This window comes from Epinephelus moara, chromosome 24 (assembly GCF_006386435.1).
Source record: "Epinephelus moara isolate mb chromosome 24, YSFRI_EMoa_1.0, whole genome shotgun sequence".
In the NCBI taxonomy this organism is placed as follows: Eukaryota; Metazoa; Chordata; class Actinopteri; order Perciformes; family Serranidae; genus Epinephelus; species Epinephelus moara.
The window spans coordinates 31,700,378-31,723,853 of NC_065529.1; the positions used below are offsets into that span (position 1 = coordinate 31,700,378).

A 23,476-nucleotide genomic window follows, 5' to 3' on the forward strand; every position below is an offset into this window, starting at 1 on the left:
TTTTTATCATTATCCCAAAAATATTCTTAAATATCTTAATATTGTTTTTGGCCCTATCGCTCACCTTCTATTCCTCATATGAAGGGAATCATCTACTGAGAGTTTGTGTATTTACAGACTTGTAACTTGGCAAAGAGCCTGACAGTAGCGAGGCTCCGTGTCAGTGAACCTGCAACGTGTGTTGAGGTATGTCCTGAGTTTGACTCTGACCTTGTTGTTGTATGCTGTCACGTCTCTTACCTATTCTTTTCATTCCTTGTCTCTCTGTAAACTGCTCTGTCCACAAACAAAGAAAAAACAGCATGTCAAAAAACATTATACTATTAGAAGATAACACCACCTCTCCACTCGCTGATCAGATGTGAATCCACAGAGTTTAGTTTCCTGGTGCGGTTCAGCAGAGTTCAGATGTTGCAATCGTTCCAACAGGGTGTGTGTGTGTTTGGTAAGAGACGCTGAGGACAGCTGATGTAATGACTGCAAAACAGATTTCCAGTCTGGGTGACTGGAATGCTTTCAAGAAAGATCATTATTAGGAAATGTTTTTTGCCCGTACATCGCAGGTCCACCCGGCTGACTTCAAGCAGGAGACAGACTCCGAATAAAAAGTTAGAAAATATTTTATTTACAACAATTCTTTCCCCCCACTTGTATTAATCCGACCCCTTTGTCTGCAGACCCCCCGACATGAACACAGACATATTGGACAGTTTGCATAGATAAAAAATAATTTCATAGTAAAAATTATAACTCAACCACTTTAAAGAATTTCAAATAAAACAAAGCTGAAAAGCGCGTTTGACAATTTCATCCATACAAAAATAATACATAAGAATATACATTATACATGTGTCATATATCTTTTTCTAAATGGCGTTCATTCCAAACAAAAGGACGTCATCTGACAGCATGCCTTTTGTTGGCTTCTCACTTTCTCACAGTTTCTGCAGGTGGCCGAGACAAAAATATGTTACAGGCAATAATCTGATCTGTGTCTTTGGATAAAGCTGATTAACAAGAGATAGCACCTTCACCCTGATGCCAAAACAGAAAATGGCTGTCTGTGCATTGTTTTGTGTGTGCGTGCGGGCGTTCATGCATTTTTGTGTGCATTCACAGAGGTATTGAAGCACGTACACACGGCTGCTGCCGACACGGCAGTGGTAGCGCAACATGTAGATAAGCTGCAGATGGACAACACGCACTCTGCTGTGTTACGCACGGTGTAAGAAATATTCACAGTGATTTCTCCTGAAGGCACTTGAAGCAGGCTGCGTTGAGCACTTGCCATTCTAAGCTTCAGCTCTGCCAAAAAGAAAGTCCCCGCTCTGTCAGCGAGCCGCAGACACTCATCCTGGTTGGTGCATAGGTGGTAGTTTCTTATTTAACTTGGCAGGCGACTCATTCACAGAATGTCTGGGCTCAGCAGTGGCTAAATGACTGTGCGCCACAAGTTATTCATGCGCTGCTGTCTAGATGAGATCTAACACTCAGATTCTGTCCTTCTTTCCTTGATTTCTCTATTCCCCGTTCTTCCTCATCTCTTTCTCAATTTCAGTCAGCCTGTCTGGCTACCTCCCTTTATTTCAACACACCAGCAGCACAAAGTGCTCATCGTTACAATTTCACAAGTCGTGATTTTAAAAATAAAATCTCTCCTTTATTCCTCTTTCTCTACTCGTCCTTTTCGCCTGTTGAATTTCTAATACAAGTCCTTCATGATCTCCTGCAGCAGCGGGTGTAAGCACATGTCCACCTCCGTCTTCTTCAGCAGCTGGATGAGGTGAACGTGGTCGGTGACAATCTGACGCAGGTCGGTCATTTTCTGTAGCAGCTTGGCAAACAGCTGCAGAGAGTCTGGGTGGTTTAGCTTCAGCTGCAGCTCCAGCGAGTGGAGCACTGTCTCCTGGAGCTGCTCGATGGGCTTCACGTTCAGCAGGCCAGGGCGGTCTGGATGGGTTACAGAGACACGGAGGATACATCAATGATATTTCTGGTGACACGTTAAGCATCTAAGAGGTCAACATTTCTATTATCTGAGAAGACTTAATTTAGCCGTCCCTTATTACCCGACTGAACTGTGTTATTGCTATTTACAAAAGCCGTCTTATCTTTACTCAGGCTGTAATCTCAGTCATTTACGTTAATTATTAACTTAAATGTCTGATTTTCATCCTCATCAGGTTCAAGGCCGGACTTTTATCAAGCATCCACACGCTAACCAGCAATATTAGATCAAATAGTTTGGGTTTGTGAGTGAGGATTGATTTACTGTTACACAATCATTGAAACTTTGGAATTGTTTAATCAGTAGTTCCTAAAAAGTCTTTACTTTGTTATAAAGACAGAGGAGTGACAGTACAAAAACCTTCACGCCTCATTCTCTCGTACTTTTCTTTTTTCTATTAATGATCAATAACAGAGGAAAAATGTGAAGAAACAAGCAAAGTTGAGTGACTCTCAGTTGTCTGTGAAACTTCACCTCCTCTTTTTAAAATGGGTCAAAGCTCTGCTGTTTTCAAATCTTGACACATATGTTAAAGTTGCTGTTTCTTGATCCCACGTGAAACCTTCCAGTAAACGGATAACGGGGTCAAGGCTGACCATCGATAGCGTGCATAATGCAGTGGGTCAATGACACAGATTGTTAACAGCAGATGCTTGACATTCACAGTAATCTAAATTGTTCTGATGCCACATGTCTGCCATAAAATATCTTTTGTTTTAATTACACAACCTGATGCAACAGTTAATCAAGTAATCAATTAGTTGTCAACTATTAAATTAATCACCAACTTATTTAAAAAAAAAAAAAAAGTCAAAATTCTCTGAAATGTGAATATTTTCTGGTTTCTTTTCTCCTTTATAACAGTAAACTGAATCTCTTTGGGTTGTGCACAAAACGAGACATTTGAGGGTGTCATCTTGGGTGTTGGGAAACACTGATCAACATTTTTGACCATTTTATGATATTTTATAGACCAAACAACCAATCAATCAAGAGAATAATCAACAAATTATAATAATCGACAATGAAAATAATCACTAGTTGCAGCCCTATAGGAACTTGTTTAAAGCTATATTACATACACTATTCTGCACTGTAAGATGGTCAGGAATAAAATATTAATTGTCAGATTTTTGGGAAATATGCTGATTTGCTTTCTTGTCAGGAGGAGGTTGATAACACACTCACATGTGTTTTCAGTATGAAGCTGGATGCAGTTAGCTTAGCTTAGCATAAACACTGGAAAAGACACTGGAAAGCATTAAGACCTCTATCGGCCTTAAACCAAACAACTTTTTCAGTGATTACATTGTTGCAGACAAATTCCCAATGTTGGAATAAAATCCTGAGAGTTCTACCTCAGCTGGTGCGGGCTCACGTGATCTCGATCGTTTGGTGTAAGGTGGTCATAAAACAGTCAGCTGTCTTAATGCAATCTTTTTCTCGTCTTGAAGTTCCAACAAAATCAAACATGTTTAAGATTATTGTGAGTTTTTAGTCTTGGCTCATGCAAATACTGAAGTTCAATGATGTAAACACTAATAGCTCTCGTGCACTCTCCAGCATACAACAGAAAGCAGCATCTTAGGAAGACAGTAAACATGGAGGGGACTCTGAGGAGGCGCAAGAGCGTGAACAAGTTCTGATTCTCTTTGACTTCGGAAAAGGAGGAGAAATTGGTGATTTTGTGGTGTGATTAAGAGTTTGTGTATTTGGCGTGTATCTGATCCACCAACCAGCACTTATTCGAGTTAGAAATCTTAACTTCTGAAATGGTTTACTTTTAATTGCCACAACGCAGCTAACCTACAGAGGCTGGTAGCGAGTTGAGGGGACAAAATCCAAAATGTAAAGTTTATACACAAATACAGNATGACATGCAGCAAAGGGTCACAGGCTGGACTCGAACCCGGGCCGCTGCGGCAACAGCCTTGTACATGGGGCGCCTGCTCTACCACTAAGCCACCGACACCCCATACACAAATACAGTTTATCTTTATGGATAGACTGATGCTGAATTGACAAAAACACTGTCAACATATGGCCCCTTTTATCTTATGTTTCTAGAGTTATGTGTTTCTGCAGACATGTAGGCAAATGTTAATATGTCATATTTCTTAAAGAGAGTTTGGTGTAGTATTTTCCACCAGGAGCAGGGTGGGATTTAATCTTAAAAGGAATCTAGTTGTAGTCTTGGAATCAGTGACCCTTCAAGACCCCCAGACTTTGTAAAATTATATAGTGTTTGACAAAAAACTCACATTGTCTTTGGATGTGAGAACGTGTCTGACTTTAGTTTTGCAAGTCTTCTCAGAGTCTTCTCCTGTACGGTGGCCATTAGCACAAAGACTGTACAGCTATCATGTAACCCAAGCCAACATTCTATTGGCTGCAGCTTCATATTAATGTACGACAGTCGCATCAATTTATTCCCTCAACACTACTAAGACTAGGTTACTATGACCTCCTGCAGGAAAGAGAAACAACAACAAACAAAAAGCCCACTCACCCCCGCTGAGGATAATGACAGCCAGAAACAGCGCCATGTCGCTGTCGTCCAGCTCCAGCGTGTTGAACTTGACTGAGAACTCAAACTTTGGTTCCATCATTTGACAAAAAGGTTTCCTGAGACTCTTGAGGAACTCCCGCGTCATGAAGATCTGTCCGTAGGAGATCAGGGTCCCGTCTTTGTTCATCAGAGGCGCCATCATGATGATTAAGACCTCGATCACGCCATACTTGAGCAGAGTGACCTGGGACACAGGTGAAGGGTTAATGCTGATTAGATCTTTAGGATAAAAGTAATGTTTCTGAAGTGTTTCCAGCGTCGCCTGATACAGTGATGGTAGGTCCAGATGTGAGCGACAGAATCGATGAGCTGCAGTGTTTTTGCCTCTTACCTGATCATTGAGATCCAGTTCGATAAATCCCGGGATACTTTTGGCGAACTCTGTCACTTCTCTCACTGCTTCGGCCGAACGTGATTGACAGCTTTGAAAGAAGCGCAGCTCTAGAGCGTCTGATGGCACCTGTCCGTTGATGCTCGCCATTCCCAAATAGCCATACTCTGACCCTGGGTGAACTCCTGTGTTACCTGGAATCAGATGAGATGTGCACAGACAAAAACTTAAGCGAGGTGGCTCAGTTGCAGGATTACATACTAAAACATGTTTTAAATATCTTCAGTACAAAGAGCAGCCAGAGTTTAAAACTAACTCAACAAGGAAAGTAACATAGTGAGTATTTTGAGTTTCTAACCTCCGAGCCCGGCTGTGATGGCGGATTCCTGCTGCTGGTGCTCCTGTATGGGTATCTGCCTACAGTTAATAAACTGCTCTCCCTCCATTAGAGACTTCATGTCATGGATGACAAAAGGCTGCAGGTAGAGAAGAAAGAAAATGGAGGAAAAGAGATTTGTGCAGGTACAAAGGATGTAGAAGGCAGAGGAAGAGAAAAGGAAGAAACAAAGACAAAGGAAACAACATTAGCTCCTCGGACTGTAGGTCTTCTGAGGACAGCACACGTGATCTGCAGATGTAATCACATATACTGTGTGTGCACTTTGGTCATGGCTCATTCATCAGACTTGTAAAAGCAAACACTGCACATCTCATATGTCTGATTGACAGTGGAAATAAATCTGAGCTGCAGGTTGAGGCAGACACAAACACTATTTCCAGGTAAATGAAGCATAACTAAGTTAAAACCGCTCTTACAGTTTGGTAGGACAAAAAAACAAAAAACTGGCGGACATGCAGCGGCCTGAATGATGAATGGAGCTATTCACATACTTAAATCTTCCTTTTTCATAGTGGTGAAATGAATAGTGAGACATCCTACAGAAAGGTACAGCAAACACTCCTCATTAAACGTTATGAAATACAAAATAATTTCTTATGTGAGTGAATGAAATCGATGTACATGTGCTGCCTGCTCAAGAATCTCTTAGTATAGTCTATGCAGCGTTTGTATGGCGGTTCAAGGCTGCCAGTTTCAGATATAAACATTTAAAGCACAACTATGTAACTTTTGAAAGACGAAATTGCACGTTCATTCTCTTATAAAGGAAAAGCTGACAATCATCAAAACGCACCCGGGCTCTGTTCAGTACACTCAGGGTGTTTTGCTGCTACAAACTAAATGAGCAGTTGTCTAAATTTCTTTAAAAACCAGGGGCACAACGCAAATATTGTGCAGCAAAAAAGTGACCTTGTTTATTCTGGAATGAGGTCAAGTCTTCTGCACTTCAAACCACATGTAAAGGCATCAACCAATCTCATTGTCTGGCACAGACGTCACAACTCTTTGGGCCTCATGCAAGAAGTTATATACAAACAAAATTTCTCTTATTTTTGTTCATATCTATGATTTGTTCTTAGTTGGTTAGTAGCCACTGACTTCTGGGATTCACCATTGTTTTTCTTGGGTTTGCTCTTCTCTTAGATAAGAGAAAATTTTACAACTGGTCTTGAGCACTCCTTCCAAGATAAGAGAAAAACATCCTGTTTTCACAGTCCACAGAGAAACACACATTTTAAATCTGAGGAACACTTAAAAAAAAAGCAAAAAAACAAACAAACAAAAAACAAAACATGAAAATCATATAACCACATTTAGATTTAGAGTAATTATAATGATTGGGTGATTACATTTCAGGGCTAAAGAAATACCTCTATACTTGATCTATTGATCCCAGTCACTGTAATTTCAGTAACTGTGCGTCCCTCTGCTGACCAGTGGAATGTAATTGAGTACATTTACTTAATTACTACACTCAAGTACAAATTTGAGCAATTTTTCCTCGAGTATTTTGATCTAATGCAACTTTCTACTTCTGCTCCAGTTCAGAAGGAAACACTGTACTTTTTACTCCACTACAGCTATTTGAAACTTTAGTTACTTGTTAAAATATACAATAATTATTTAAATCATTTTCATGCATAACATTTCATGCTTACAGTCTCTTAAATATGAGATAATGTATTATTTTGATTTATTAAATTAACTTAATTTTTACATTTATATTAATACTTGAATACATTTTCCTGATTGTACTTAAATATTTTTAAGCAACATTTTCAATACAGGACTGTTTTTAGTAACAGAGTATTTTTACAGTGTGGTATCAGTACTTTTACTTCAGTAAAGGATCTGAATACTTCCTTCACCCCTGCAGCTGACCCAGCATCAGTTAAGTTTTGCCATCTCTGGGTTTTTGATTTTCCTGTAACACGAGCACTGACACTCTGGAAAATCACATGTTCACTTTGTTTATTTAACAGTAAGTCAATTTTACTACGGCTGAAGTTCTTCTTACAGTGTGTTTTTGGCTCCAGTTCTCGAGGCATGTGTCAGAGTCTTTGCACACGGCACTACACCTGCCCATATATAGTGCTGAGGGGGTGTAACAGATAGGTTACTTATGATCAAGTAGGATTCATCATTCAGCACACCTGGCTGAGAGCAGATTTGGATGGTTCAGACGGTTTGGTGCATCCTGAGTTGACATCTCTTATTTTTTCTCTTAACAGAAAATATGAGAGAAATGAAAGAGAATGTTGCTGCATGAGGCCCAATGTCACTTATTTAAGTGTGTAAAGGGCTTATTAAGTTGGCTATTTTTTAAGCTAGAGGTTGATATGACAGACATTTGTTGACTCTGTAACCCTCTTCTGCTTGTGTTTCTGTTAAGCTACATTTTTATCATTCATCATTATTCAGTTACTTGTAGCCACAGTGCCTCACCACAGTTCTCCACATTTACTCTCTAATTCACTGCACAAATTGTTCTCCGTCAAACTAATTTAGCAATAAATGTGTCATTAATCACTGAGGGTAAGAATTGTAAAAACTCTTCTCCCGTCACCTCTGATGACCCGTCTCCAGTGCTGCTGAAGTTAAACGTTGATTACACATCAACTCATGGCCCCACGTGTTCAAAAAATGTAAATATTCTACAGAAGATAAAATTATTGACTCCCAATTTGTTTCAAGAGGTTTGCTGTGGTTTAGTAAATAACCCGAGACTTCCTCAAACAGATAATTCTGAGCCATTTGGCTGCTATCGCTGTGATGAACAGTCAAAACAATCAGACGAAAGAGAGGCGGAGCAGCCTTGAACTCATCTGACTTTACAGAGAGAGAAGCAACAGAACGGGAGGAGACTCAGATGCTGCTGTACAGTTGGTCCTGAGTTGTAGAGCCAATAATAACAACAACAATGACTAATAATTATAATGACTATTGAGGGTTCATTTGCTCCCTCATTTTCATCATTCATTGGACACTATTCACATAATCTAATTAAATATAAATACATTTTAAAGGTCCATGTGCTCGGTTCTAGCTATCAAAATATATCAAAAGCTACTGGCCATTAGCGATAATTCACTATTTTTACTTAATGACAATTTAATTAACAGGTTCAGTTGGTCAGGTTCAAGCTGTTCCCATACAGTGTTTGTACAGTTTCCTACGAAAAGTAATGCACCAAAATTGTACATATCTCTTGTGTATGTATTTTGGAAGGCTGCGATCCTGTGACCAATGTGCTGACGGGAGTAAAGGAGGAAGTGGTTTATTCGGAGGCAGGTTGGGGGGTGGATACGTCACAAAACACAAGACTTTCCTCAGGAGACTAGTGTCTGGAACTGAGTGAACTCACTGAGTGAGTCATTTTAAGGTACATCCTCACTTCTTTCTTTTCTGAAACTTAACCGCAGTAACTTTATGTGAGGTATGTAACGTCACTCGTGAGGCGCTAATTCATAGGATATCATTCGAACTGCGGTATGAGGATACGTTGTTAGGTTCGGCTGTTATTTAGTATTATTCAGATTTATTCTACCGCACTTTTAATAAGGTTTAACTGATGAAGATTACTTTTAGAATGAGTTTTTACATTTTTGCAAAGGAAGATGATACAGAGAGGATATTTTATCTTGTGCACCTTATTTTAACCATTAACCTTTAATAGTATCAGCATCAACAGTATCACGTCTGTCTTTCTGAGTCACAAATGCTCTGTGGATCATTTTTAAACATCTACCACAGTTTTCTTTTGTCTGCCACTTATAATTCAGTTGATGTGGATTTCCTGATTAGGTCTCTTTTGAATACTGAGATTCAATATCTCCAAACCTCACATACAAAAACACAGAAATAGATGATATCTCACATGTTCATGCTTGTGGCCAACACATTTTCCTACGGCCCGCTTGTGTAAATCACCAAATGTCTTCATAAATTACTTTGACTTGTTGAGTGGGAATGTCGAAGCCATTACTGTACATCAGACTGCTGAGAAGCCGTGTGATCCTGTTGCACAGCTTGACCACTGTAATCTGAGGTGTTTCTAACAGCCAAGACATGTAGAAACCAGTCGATCCGCTTTTCCTGTTAGAGCAGCAATAACAGCTTGGAAAGACCTCATCTGAACTAAACTGAGCGTGGCAAAAAATGTTAACACATGCAGTGAGCTCAACTGCTGTAAGTTTAAAGCTTCTCAACTCCTGCACTTCAAACTTGTATCGTTTATTATTGTTTTACCCTCAGAAACGTCTTGTTTCATTTAAAACTCAAGGCTGCACATGGGAGACAGTTCTGTGCTTTAATATATGTGTAAGTAAAGACACATTTTTCATAGTCAATAAGGCGTTTTTATGTCCTGTATCTGATTTTTGGTTGAGTATGAGATGAAAACGTCATTCAATGTGCAGTAGAAAATATAATAAATGGTCTTAAGCTTACACAGGCCAAAGGCAGCACTCCCCCACCAGTATATATACAAGTAAAAAGAAGTAAAGTAGAATAAAAGCAGTGCTGCTTACCACAATGTCTCCAGCCTTCCCAGAGAGGATGGCCCTGGCCTTGGCCTTGGTGAGGGGGAAGTATTTCAGATATGCCTCGTACAGATGCCGGGACAGAGCTCTCAGATCTGCCGCCTCCGGGTGCATGTGCACCATGTCGGATGAGAACTCAGCCAGCAGTTTCTCCTTCTCCGCCTGGGGCATTCGGCCAAAACGAATGGCTGGGAAAGGAAACAGACACACACATTAGTGCACAGAGGCACTCGGCAGATCCAGTATGTAAGAGCACACACGGAAACATATTGCAAGCAATATGTTTGGACTTCAATGCACACGACACACACAAAACATTAATGTATAGTCCTTCTGTTAAGACCAAATTTAAGACTACTTTTTTTGACAAACCATCTTTTTCTTATTCAAGCATTGCAGGTAAATATGAACGTAAGCAGTATAGATGTGGTTCCGTGCAGTGGCAGGTTTTATGTAGGAATACGGTTGTGAAAGTGAGTGAGGTTAATGTACATTTTACCAACAGGTAAGTTGCAAGTATAAAGTAAAAAGACAGTATTATGTTCAGTGGTAGGTTTAAATGTTTTGTAACATCAGAAATATGGATTTTCATACAGAAGAGCTTGACTCATTTTGATGACAAAAAATTAAAAGATGGATAAATTAAACTAGATAAAATGTTTGTGGCAATTAAGACCTAGGAAATTCAAATTTAAGACTAATTTTCCTCCTGCCAAGTTATCCAAAGACACAGTTATTCAAAACAACAGTTAAGACTAACAGTGTATATTTTACATTCAATCTGGCCTGGTGTTATAACATGCTCCCAAATTTTTTACAAAACACATCAAGCCGCTGACAAAATCTACCATCTCAAACATGACCCCTAAAATTCAGAATAAAAGTGCTGTAATGCTGTTGAAATTAATTTATTACTAAACTATTCACTTTATGTCTACTGGTGAGTGACACTGGTGAGTGACCATCATTGTTGTTTCATTTCTTTATCACATCTCTAATATTTGGACAGAGATCAATGAACCAGATCGACCAGCTAATGTCCACAAAATGACCTGCTATCTACAGCAAACAACAAACGTTGAGGAATCCATGTATTACAATATGGAAGAACTCAGTTCAGACAGAGGAAATGTTTTTAGCTGTTGCTAAACTAAGGAAATCAAAGATTTTTAAAGTTTGAGAAACACGCACTCCTTGCTCAGACAACTTCTACAAATGAGTCACGGCTCATACCGTCATTCAGTGAATGGGAAAATCTACTGGCAACAACATGCAACAAACTCTCCTCCTATGATTTTATGAGGCGTGCCTCATCAAGCAATTACAAAATGTAGTTCCCTTTAATAACATGTTTATGTAGTTTGATTGGTAATGGTGTTTCACAGTTCACTGCAAAACCTGAAATACTATCTTATACATTTATACAAGTCTCACAGTTTCTCCTCCCTTTCCCACCTGTTCCTGCAGGTTATACGCTGCAGGTTATATTACAGTGTGCTTTTACAAACACACATAGGTGGAGCTGGATCTGATTTCTGTTTCTAAGAAGATGGGTTGGTTTGTGTGCAAGAACATCCAGACCTTTATGTATTTTAGGATCTATTTTATGGTGTTATGCTGTATTCATGATAACCTTAATAAATTATTTATGGATGCTGTTTGAAATGTAATTGTATTCGTAACTTTACATTATATTAATGTCACTTTTTACTGGTTTTACTTTTTCTTTTTAGCTTCATACTAATTTTAAAAATAGCTACACCACTTTGAAAACTTTTCCAAAAGCGTTTTTCTTTCAGTGAAAGACAAACTGATGATACTTTTTTCCCCGTTTGATTTTTCCATTACCCAAGTTTCATTACAGCAGACAAAGGTATAATTGTAATCTAGGTTTTATGCTGAATGAAAATGATCTTTGTCATCTAACTGAAATTTGATGCTAAGTTGCGAAATGGTGAAACCCCCCTTTTTTTCTGTTAGTGGAAGTCATTAATTATCCCCCATTCAAGCCTACGCAATGTGATTGTGTAATGCTGACTGTGTGATGAATGCACACCTTAAACAAATGAACTGAAGTGGCCTACCACCAACTGGCAACGAGCCCGCAGCGGTGACACAGCAGGTTGGTGAAATCAGTTGTGGTCTATGTACTCTGAGACGTCAATCATTGATAAATTAAAAAAAAACACAGCGCGCACGTTCAAAGAATCGGCTGTAGCAAGTGAAATAACAATAGAGTGATATGAGGGGAAGAGGAGGCACGGAGAGGGACAGTGAGATTAGTGGCAGGAGAGGAGAGACAAACTAACTACAGTAGGTGCCTGTCGCATACTGTAAATGTAAAGCAGTTATGCTGTTGAGCCTCAAATCCTCAGTGCTCTAAATCTGAGATTAACTAAAAAAAAAAGGTGCTCACTTTTGCTGACAGACTTTAGCGCATATCACCTTAAAGTTCCTTAAACCAGCTCAAACTGCAGCTCCAGCATCTTGCTTAAGCAGAGGTTGTAGTATCTGTAATAAACCAACTTGCATTTCAGCTAGAATGGATGTCTTAAAGACGTATTTCACTAGTGGAAAGATGGTCTGCAGGAAAAGGATGTAAATACTTTTAAAACTGGTGCTACATGACCTGAGAAAACAGAATAAAAGGGCTGTGGAGTTTGCTTTCGCTCAAGAAATAGAAAACCTACCACTACCAGAAAAAACTGCGCTGCACTGGACCATAAACGCTCCCGTCGGTGGCTAACATAACGCAAGCTTGGCTGCACGGGAAACAATATGGCAGTCAGCTGGTGACAAATGGTCTTAAATTACAGTTTAACAGTAAGCTATGACATGTTTCTGAAAACATTTGAGCAGAGAAATAGGCAACACAGTAACAGAACTTGGTTTATATCCTATCAGCACTACTTCATTTTACTGTTGGATCCATTTTAACAATACAGGAAATAGTATAGCACCTGTTTCCTGTTTCCTCATATTACAGCCAAACCGTTTGCTGAAATCTGTTTCTGAAGACATTTTGTGAAGAAAAATAGGCAATGCAGTAACAGAGTTTTGGTTTATATTTGATCAGCACTGCCTAGTTTGCGTCCATGATGGCAGGCATACTAAGATGCAGTAGCACTCTCTTTAGTTCGAGCAACAGTCCTAAAACCAGTGAAAAACGGGGCGGATATCAAGTTTTAAACTAAGAGATGAGCAAGGAGCTCTGGGTGCTCGTAAAATGCAGGGAGATAACCAGTAAATTTAATCATACCACCCACATGCAAACAGGCACTGTGCAGATTAAGCCCGATTTTTGACATGCCCTCAAAAAAGTCCCACAATGGAACAAAAACGTAGTGTGTAGACTTTCTGCAAACAATCCCACAATGCAATGCTCTTTTATAGATGCAAAAATCCACATTTGTGTGACTCTATACCTGTCAGCGAAGATGCAAAATCTCAGTTAATGCTTACTATAAAGTAAACTACTGAGTGCATAATGTAACAGAAGTAGACACAGATGGTGTGGTGATACCAGGTCTAGTCTCGAGGCCCTGTTACCCACACAGGTGTTTTCAATTATTTATTACACATCTTCTTCAGCTGCAGTTACTCTGGATTTTTTAGTGCACAGCAGGAAGCAATATAGTTGGACAAAAGGCAAATGTGATTGGACCTTAAGACTCCAGTTGTGCAAAACTATGCTGAGAATTTTCATGGATCAACAAGATCATACATCAAAAGAGTGAATGCTGTAAGTCGTCCCGCCCTAACAGGAGCAACAAAACTAACAGGAGAGTCAGTGAGATGTCAATCAAGCTCAACCTGTGCACGCCCACACAGTCACGAGGTCCATGCTGAAACTCATCTGGGGAGGCGGAGACAGCACTTCATTTAAAAATGGACTACAGCTGTGCCTGCTGATGCGCTCCAGTGACCCACAATGGCTGACAAAACAAAACCATCCTACAGCTTAACAGTCAAGGGTGAGGGCAGAGATATTTAATGGAAAATGAATTTTATTGTCAAGTACAGTATTTCTGTAGACATTGTACGTCTGTAGTGAAGCTCCTTGTGCTGTAGTCTGATGGCTTTTACCTTGGATTCAGTGGCTAACTACACTTACTTAAAACCAGAGGGTAGAAACAGAATGTGTGGCAGATGGCAGACAGTGTGGAGGATTCATATAAACAAACTGTGTTACCACCACACACTGCAATACAATCATACCTGAGATCAGCTGTATATTTTTTGTGAATAAATGGAAACTACATGAACAGCGGAAGCTGCAGTAAACTGCATTTAAATTGACGCACAACCGATCAGCTCACAGGTGGCTGAGCGTGGGAGGTGTCAACAGTTCCCAGCGGCCTTGCAGTACTTGGTAAATTTCCACCTGTGTTAGTAAAAACACCGGTGTGGATGTTCCATGGCTAAACTAGGCTTGTACATGTGGAATTGCTGATTTCATTTGATCTCTGCTCGTGTTTTAATGTAGTCTAATTTTGACCATTCTAATTAAAGATATATTATGTAGGACTTTCTTAAAATACAATGTATAGACTCATACAGAAGTAATCCATTCTAAATCGTCACTTATGACCCATTAGAAGTGTGTGGAGAGACTCTGCCTGTATTTTCCTATTTTCTTCTTATTTTCTATGTTCAGGACATTTATGGGTGTGTACCTCCACAGCTCTCAGGTGTAGCACCGTAAAAAAGCAAACGTAGCAAGGCAAAATGCCAAATAAGAGTGAATCTGGGGTTGGCTTTTACTTTCACTCACCCTGGCTAGTGAGTTTACAAAGAGTTACAGACAACCCTGCATTGTATACCTTTAAAATTCTTAAATCAACAGTGTGTGCACAATGGGGACTGTGTGATCACTGATAAACCTCATTAGCAAAGCATATAATTGCTTGTAAATTGTAAGATGACAATGTATCATAAAGATATTGTGTGTTATATCGTTACTGCAAGCTCATTAAGTATCTCAGTAACTGTTTTCATTTTAATCTTAAGTGACCACAGATGAAAAAAGGCCTTTTGGCGAATTCACAACACTGTTTACTAAGGTGAGAATAAAAAGATAAAAACACACTGTAAATAAACTGGTTAAAATGAACCTATAACTAAATTAATTTCTGATCATGCTGCTGGGGTGGCAGGTACACTGCACGAGTGATGGGAACTGAAACATACAATACAGGTTGAAGACCACAGAGGAAGCAACTGGCAACATATAAGGCAGCGGTGTACATCGCTACGTACACACCACACCTCGAAGACCAAATTGGCAGCAGTGTGGTGAAGATGTATCTGCTGTTCTCAGAGGGCATGAGAGGCACAATAGTAGGCCAGCAAGGAGGCCAGGATTTCAAAGAAGAATCAACCTTTTAACCTGTGCCTGCTTATTTATAGTGAGCGTAAATAGGGGGTTCATTGGTGTCTGAAGACAAGGCATGAAAACAAAAACACCTGAATGTACAAATGCTTTGACTTCTGTTAGTCACGTAGTGAAGCTTTTCATGGCCTAACTGTAAATGTTTTCATTTCACACCCAAGTTTTCCTTTAATAAAAGTGACTCGAGCACATTGTGTGAGTGTGACTGCATCACATATCTTACCGTTGTGTGACATGCCAACATTGAGGCACTTCTGGAAACGACAGTATTGGCATTTGTTGCGGGACTTCTTGTGAATGCGACAGTGAAGATCACAGTGGTCATACACCAACTTTAACCTGATTGTGCGTCTGAAGAAACCCTAAGAGAGAGAGAAAGAAAGACAGAGACACAGATACTTTAGATACAGTCACTAACAATATCCCACCTTTTACATTTCAGGATTCCCACACATTTTTACCAATGAATTTTCAAAACTTTTCCATATATTTTACCCCATTTCCATGACTTTATTTAGGTACTTTAAACTGGGTAGGCATGTACAGTGATACAGCCATACATTAATACACACACACTTTTGCCTGACATCTATTTGATTGAATCACCAGGTATTGTTAGGTTAGGTAGTGCTGTCTGCAAATAACCAACCTGTAAACACAAACTGTTTGATCTACACGCTGAAATCTAGTAAGAGACAACAGTCTGAAGCTGCTTTACTGTATGACTGTACTACTGTGGCCTCCCACTCAAGCTCACGTTGCCTTTCCATCAGTAGTGACTGTAACCAGAATCATTTAGAGATTTACCACACTGACAGTGAGTATTCAGTTTCTTATGAGCCTCAAATCTCAATATGAAAGCCTTTACCCACTACACAACATATTTTAAAGGCATTTTCTTGTTTCTCTCTTCATGTGACAGCACGTTTCTTTCCCCCAAACAGGGGGCGTAGCCTTGGCGATGACACAATGTGGTCTGGTCTATGTGAATCACACGAAACTAGATTTTTGAATTAGTAATACAAGGAAGGTATTTCTTGTAATATTAGACATGCTTAATTACTTTTAAAAACAAATTTTAGACAACAGACAAAACAATTTAAATTCAAACCTTTTCCAAAACCTTCTTTTACTTCCAAAAGATATTCATGCCTGGAAAATGTTTTTTCCTAATTTCCTGAATCTTAAAGTAATTTAATAACCTTGGAAACCCTGACATTTGCTCTACACTGTTAGTTCAGCTAATTCTATAATAATTGCCAAGAGATTTACACTAGAGCAGGGCTTATGCATGTACTTATTTAATGTGACTATTCTCTTTGAGAAAATGGGGGAAAAGGATTGAGAGACTATTTGTGTTGGCAAATTAAGACATTTAAAGTATGATAACAGATACAGTCAAGGAAAAAAAACTAGTTCCTAGCACTGTGTGTGAGACATGACAGGAGAAGGTGGGAGTGGAAAGAGTAAAGATAAAACAGATATTGATTATATTCAGAAAAAAAATCTTTTGATTTTCCATTTCCTGTTTTAATATTCACCCTCTGATTACAGTATGTTGTTGGTGGAGTAGCTCCACAGAGCATCTATTGACTGATAGATGCAGATTAGATACCTGGTTATTTCTAATCTGTGAGGAAGTCACTCATATTGGGTTTAAAAGCAGGCTGCATTTCAGGTTGGATTTGTGCTTTGATGTTTTCAACCTTAGGACCAAAGGAGCCATAAGATGTGTGCTTATCTCAGTTAGTAATGTAGTCATGGTCAAACTGCTAACACACACTCCTACACACAGTCACGGGTTTCTTAATGGCTGTTGTGTTTGTCTATGCTGACTAAGAAAGCTAATGAAAACATGAATTGAATAGATACAAAAAGAATAACCCTGTGGTCTGTGAGCCTCACAGGGCGAATAGTATTTGACGGTTTTTGATAAGGCATAAAAATCCACATCTGGACTCGTACTACGTGAAGGCTGGTGTGTTTGGCATCTGCATTCCTACGATCCACAGATGTTCTTTTTTTAATTGTCGGCTATTTAAAGAAGGAGGAAGTTAAAGGGGGTCAAGGCCCCACCTCAATAAAGAATGTTTTCTGTTTTGAAACAATTAAGTGTTTGCCTGCTTGGCTGACCCCCTCTTCTGGTGAGTCTCCCCTGAGACCTTAGCAGAACAATGACTACTGTACCCTACCTTCATTCAGCCTCCGAAGGTACAGTATGACTTAAGTGCCTTGTACTTTGTAGTAAATCCAACACAACAGTCCTGACAGTGTCACAGAGGTGCTGAATCAACTCTATGGTAATGCTCAAAGCTGTAGTTCGGGGTCATGTTGCATTTCTTAATATATTACTATTGATTTTATTATATTACTAGTTTCTAATACTTGTGTTGCACTAACATTAAAAACACATTTCAATATACTGCCGTTCATTAAATTACCACCACAATGTAGAGCCTACAAATTAATCACACGTTGACTCAACACACACTACGCCACTATGTTTGAATAATTGTTGTTTTATTGTGGATTTTTGTATTACATGTTGTATTTGTTGCATTTAAATGTGTTTTAATTGGATGCTACCTTGCCCAGGTCTCTCTTGTAAAAGAGATTTTCAATCTCAGTGTAACTTCCTGGTTTCATATACTGTATAAATAAAAGGGAAATCTACTCATCACAAATACATACGTACTTCCTTTTTTAAAACAGCTGACAAAATTTTCCTAAAACAGCGAGGCACTGTAGTTTTAATAAACTATTTAATCAAACAGGAGTAGGTATTGTATTTGTGGGACAAACCACCTCGACTATCCAGTGTGTGTATACCAGGGTTGGAAATTAGCACCAGCCACCAGCAAAACGTGGGGCTGCTAGATTTACAGATAAAGTCAAGAGTCAACAAACTTGTTACACAAGGTATTTTCTTTAGTTATTGAGCTCATTAGCGGAAACATTTTGTGATGGTTTGTGTTATTGTTCACTGACGCACAGTATATACTTTGTCCTTTCAACACTGGATTGTATTGTTTATGTGCTCACTGGCTAACTAGTATCATGATGGTCTTCCAGTTTCCCTTTTTGAATGACAAGTGCAAACTACCACTGTCTGCTGGTGTGAACTTATACAAAAGTAATTCCTCTCAATCATCATCATTTATGACCCACTAGCAGTGGGTGGTGGTCTGTTCATCTTGTGTTGAGGACGTTTATGCGCAACATGCACAGGTGAGGTCGGTAGCAACCAGGAGCCAGACCGTGAGCAGCACACCGAGCCAAGCGCCAAAAACAGAAAATTAGTAAAACAAAACACCAGTCTAGGGATGGCTTTTACTTTCACTTTCTCTGGCAAAATTGCTTACAAACAGTAACTGAGAATTCCTGCATAGTATACCTTTAATGAGCATTGTTGGAGGGAGCCAACAACTGCTCTTCTGTAACTGTTGTGTGTTTGACAATAAATAACCTGAAATTTGTGGCTTGGTTTGCTGACAAGTTCTGCACTTACGGCAGCAAAATGGTGTTTTGTGGGACAGAGTCAAAACAAACCACAGTGTCCACGTTAATGGCTTTAAAGAAACATGTCGCCAAGACTAAAACTGTGGCTCACTGACGTGTTTTTAACAATCTTTGGAGAAATAAGATAAATCAGGCTTTGGCGACACAGATAGTACATGTTAGTGAGAGGAAACGTCTTTTCATGGGATTTACTGACAATGGCAAAAACAGAGACTATCACCAGACTTATCCTTTGAGTAATGTTGTCGTCAAGTGTATTGCACTGAGTTGCATCATACAAGTGGTTTCTATAACCACACAGGAAAAACCAAGTCATTTTGTCATATTTTGGTCATTCAGTGTCAAGATTTTTTTTCTTGATGGTATCAAAGTCAAGGTTTTGTCGCTATGACAAAACATATACATATAATAATAATATATAATATAATAATTACAATAAATGTCATAATTATATACATATAATGTTGCTGTAATAATGCTATGTTGAATATATAAGACTAAGTTGTATCTATGTTTTCAAAAGGCAGCTTACTTTTTATGATAATAAAAATCTACCATGTTCTATTAAAAGAGCTACTGTTAGGGTGAGCTTGTCTCTCACTGCAGAAACTTTTTGAAGTTGACAGAAACACAGTGCACGCGAAGGAGCCTTTTTTACCTTCTTGGGACCAAACTGAAAAAAGCATAAGTTGTACTGCTGCTGCCTTTTCTGAAAATCCATCTCACATGTGTTTGAAGGACAATGTCTCAATTTATAGCTCTTCATATAATGCCTCGATGTTTCAAAGAAAATGGAAATATGTGTGAAACTTCCCCCGCTCTCTATTAGTTATTTATACTCTATACTGACAGACTAACAGAGAGTTTAAGGGGCTGCCTATGCGTCTGTAGAGGCACAGGCTTGGGGTTGAGCCCTCGCAGAGTGGAAAATGTATGGGGCTTGTGGTTAGAGTGACAGACATCAAAGAGATGATAAAATGAATTATAGATTTATTTATTCCACCAACATGTCACCTGAGGCAGACATATGGTGACAGAAAAAGGAAGACTAGCAAGGAAACAAAACCTAACAATTTGCAGTAGAAGTTGTTACAAGCATCACCACTTCCTGACATGACTCTAGGGTGGTATGACTGTCAATTCTTTTTTTCCTTTGATCTTGAGCATTACTTTTTCAGAGCAGCAATCAATTTATTCTCTACTGCTGTACACTGCTATTTAAGCCACAATAGGCAACTGTTAAATGACTGGTAGCCAGAATTTAAAAAAATAAATATTGGATTTTGTCCAAACAGTTCATTTTGAAATCTGAACAACAATACGACAGCGGAGCCCTGCTGGTTGTACTGTGTGCACTTATTCAAATAAAGATTGACAACATTACCCTGAAAGTGGAACTACACCCATTTTCAGAATTCATACATGTTATTCCTATGGTCTAAGACTGTCCAAAAAAATTAGTAAATATGAACAACTTTCACCCAAATCCAAAAACTAGAGTGCTGAAACAAATTTGTGATGCCATCGAGTATAAAGTCTGGAGCTGCTCCTTAAACAATGCATAGGAAAAAATGTTATAAATGACAGTGACAGTGGAATTTTCTGAGTGTATAGGTACATTTTCTGTTTCAGAACTGAGAACGCTACAATAGAATAAAGCTCATTTGGGCATAAAGAAGAAAAAAAATGAGTCTCCCATTCACTGTCAACGGAGAAGCTTTGGACTTTATACTCGATGACATTACACATTTGAGACTTACTTCTCCAGTTTCTAGCTCATGTTCACAAATATTGATTAGGCCATGGAAATAACATGTTGGAATCCTTAATTTAGGTGGTGTTCACCTTTAAAATACAGTAAAGTACAAAACCTTTGTTTGAGATGTCTGAAGCCCCACAAAGTAGAAGGCAGTTTGCTCAGTGTGATGTGCAATCTATAGCTTAAACTATTATGATTGCTGATTCATAATTTAAGTCATTTTCCAAGCAAAAATGACAAACGAAAATTACAATCAGCCTCATAATTGTGAGGATTTACTACTTTTCTTTGTCTTCTGGGATAATAAATTGAACATATTTGGGCTTCAACCACACAAGGAAGCCAATTAAACATGATTAATCAATTGAAATAATTTACAGATTATCTGATAATGTAGATAGCTGTTAGCTGCAGACCTTGTCTGATGTAATCTAGTGTTTTAAACTAGGCTGTTCTCGTGCACCATTTTTGCATATACCTACCAAAAGTAATACACCACAGTTCATATATATCCCATGTAACTGGGTTGGCTGTGTTCACGACTAATGTGCTGACGGGAGTAATGAAGGAAGTAGTATAAAGACCGAAAGTTCACATGAAATGGCAGGTTGGGGTGGTGGATGGTAAAAAACAAAAAAACAAAAAAAAAACACAGGCCTTTTCCCCATGAGACCAGTGTTCATGTCCTGGGTGAAACTAAGTAAACTTTGAATTATTTTAACGAACATCGTCACTCTCCTAACTCTAACCTGCGTAACTTCACATTAAGTACTCAACGTAACGTCACCCAACCATGTCTCTTTTCCTAAACCTGACTTACGTAACCTTACTTGCCTAAACCTTACCTATATAACTTTATGGCAAGTACGCAACTTGATGTTAAGTACGTGACTTTGCATGAGGTCTGTAACTTGACAGTGCCAGTTCCTAAGATAGGATACAAATGGTTGTATGAGGATACGCAGTTTTAACACTGACTATACAAAGTTCCCAAGTTTGTTTTCACATCTTATTTTCATCTTCACGCATAATAATCTTTCACTCCTACCTTACAGCCCTCACAGGCGTGGACGCCATAGTGAAACCCTGAAGCTTTGTCTCCACACACACGACACTCGATGTTTAGCGCTGCCGTTGACGTATCGTCCTGGAGCTTGGAGAACACAGGGCTGTCAGAGTACTGTGGAGGCGACTCTGGCTCCAGCTTGATCAAATCTAAAGAAAGTAAAATCATAGGCAGTCAGGATATCAAGTAGTATTAAAACTCCCCTACTTGAACTCTTAAGTGCATTTTCAGTTTTCAGGTCTTTAACAGGTTTTACAGAACATTTTACAGTATCTTTACAACTGTCCTCTAAATGTGCTACACTTGATGCATCTTTACACTGAAACTTTCTGCCATGAGGTCTTGAGCATATGGTTCAGTTTCTTTCTTTCTTAAATTTTGCTGCTAAGCTTTAATCAGCAAAAACAAACTCTAGTTAACACGTTACACAGACTGGACTTACTGTGTGTGTCTGGCGCTGTCCTGTAGCTGTGCATGTTTGTGTAGTCCATGTTGGTCAGTTGTTCTTCGTGCTGCGGCGGACCGGGGTCATAAGCCACACCGGCAGAGGAGATGGAGGATACAAGCGGGGGAGACAGGGAGGACTGGATGGAGGACGAGGAGATGGAGGCGTAGTCTAACGTAGACAAATGCTTCATGTCCAGGGAGTGGGAGCTGTCGTCCAGCTCTGACAGGTCCACGGCGCTCAGACTGAAACCTACAGGCCACGCTAGGAGCTGCTGGGTATCCACCATGTCTGCTGTGGAGAGAGATGAAGCAGTGACGCTACAGCTGATGCAATATCCTTTGCTGACTGTATGTGGCCTTGTTAAATGAAAATAACACTAGAGGAACGAGAGAATGGTGGGGAGGAAGAGAGAAGATGAGATAAAAAAAAAGAGCAGACAAACAGAAGCAAGAAGAAAGAAAGATGACAATGACAATGACAATATTCACAGACAAGCCTACATGCCACCTTCCACAAAGTGGACACACACACACACACACACACACACACACTTCACACCATGTTGAGAACCCCTGGTCCTCCAGCTCGTTCCTGCAGTCTGTCTGTTATCTAGTAAACAGGGAGGCAGATTGTGTCACAGCGAGTACAAGACGAACTCTGGCACTGAGGAACGTCTCTTCTGCTCAAAACACTGCCTTCCTCTGTTGCTGTTTGGGTGGCTAACTGTGTGATTGCCCAACTAAAGGACACAGAGAGCAGGACTGTTTGAGCCTCAGTCTGTCTGGGGTCAAGGATGTAGGATTTCAGCTTTTGCAAAAAAAAAAAAAAAGCAAAAAAAAAAGCAAAAAAAAAAAAGCTTTATTTTGTGGAGCGGACTGCACTTCTGAGTACTGAATCGGTTACTGATTGCTATTTATGAACTGTGTGCGTCAACATTGTGAGCAATTTCCAACTTCTAGTTTTTTTCCCTTGTTATTTCCTAGAAATGGCGTGTTTTAGTCGGCACGATTAAAGTACATGGCTGGTGATATTCTACATGTTTTTTGCTGACTACAAATCCCACGTAAAAATTTATACCAACAACGCATTTGCTCTTTATCTTCATCAGTGTCTCTCAGCTAATCGCCCATTTATTATCTCTGGCAAATGTAAGCATGGAGGAGATCATGCATTTAGTCGTGCATGTGCCTGCATGTGTGTGAGAGTGTTTCTATCTGTCTGTCTACAACCTATTGAATCTTCTGTGCACATTTATAACTGCATGCTCAAGGACCTCTGGTGGTTGCGGTGATTTGCAATTGTTGAAAAACCTGTTTTATTGACTGTTTAATACCGTCATTGACTGCTGACCCCTCGATGCTCTTAACCAGCTGGCAATCTTCAACAAAGTCATGTAGCTAAAGCAAAGAGCAAAATGCATTTCTGGCAACCAGCTAAGCTAAA

The 23,476-nt window shown here is 39.3% G+C and overlaps 1 protein-coding gene across 1 annotated transcript in view; it reads right to left on the reverse strand.

Annotated features, from left to right (window-relative positions):
• Positions 1 to 604: 604 nt before the first annotated feature.
• Positions 605 to 23,476, reverse strand: part of pparg (peroxisome proliferator-activated receptor gamma) — a 47,943-nt gene continuing 25,071 nt past the window's right edge. Inside the window, exons 2-9 of the mRNA XM_050037490.1 lie at positions 22,028 to 22,324; positions 21,568 to 21,734; positions 15,465 to 15,603; positions 9,838 to 10,037; positions 5,267 to 5,384; positions 4,909 to 5,102; positions 4,518 to 4,761; positions 605 to 1,950 (exon numbers count right to left, since the gene is read on the reverse strand). Coding sequence (XP_049893447.1) covers positions 1,703 to 1,950; positions 4,518 to 4,761; positions 4,909 to 5,102; positions 5,267 to 5,384; positions 9,838 to 10,037; positions 15,465 to 15,603; positions 21,568 to 21,734; positions 22,028 to 22,324 — 1,607 coding nt within the window. The 3' untranslated portion in view covers positions 605 to 1,702. The remainder of the gene's footprint in view (positions 1,951 to 4,517; positions 4,762 to 4,908; positions 5,103 to 5,266; positions 5,385 to 9,837; positions 10,038 to 15,464; positions 15,604 to 21,567; positions 21,735 to 22,027; positions 22,325 to 23,476) is intronic.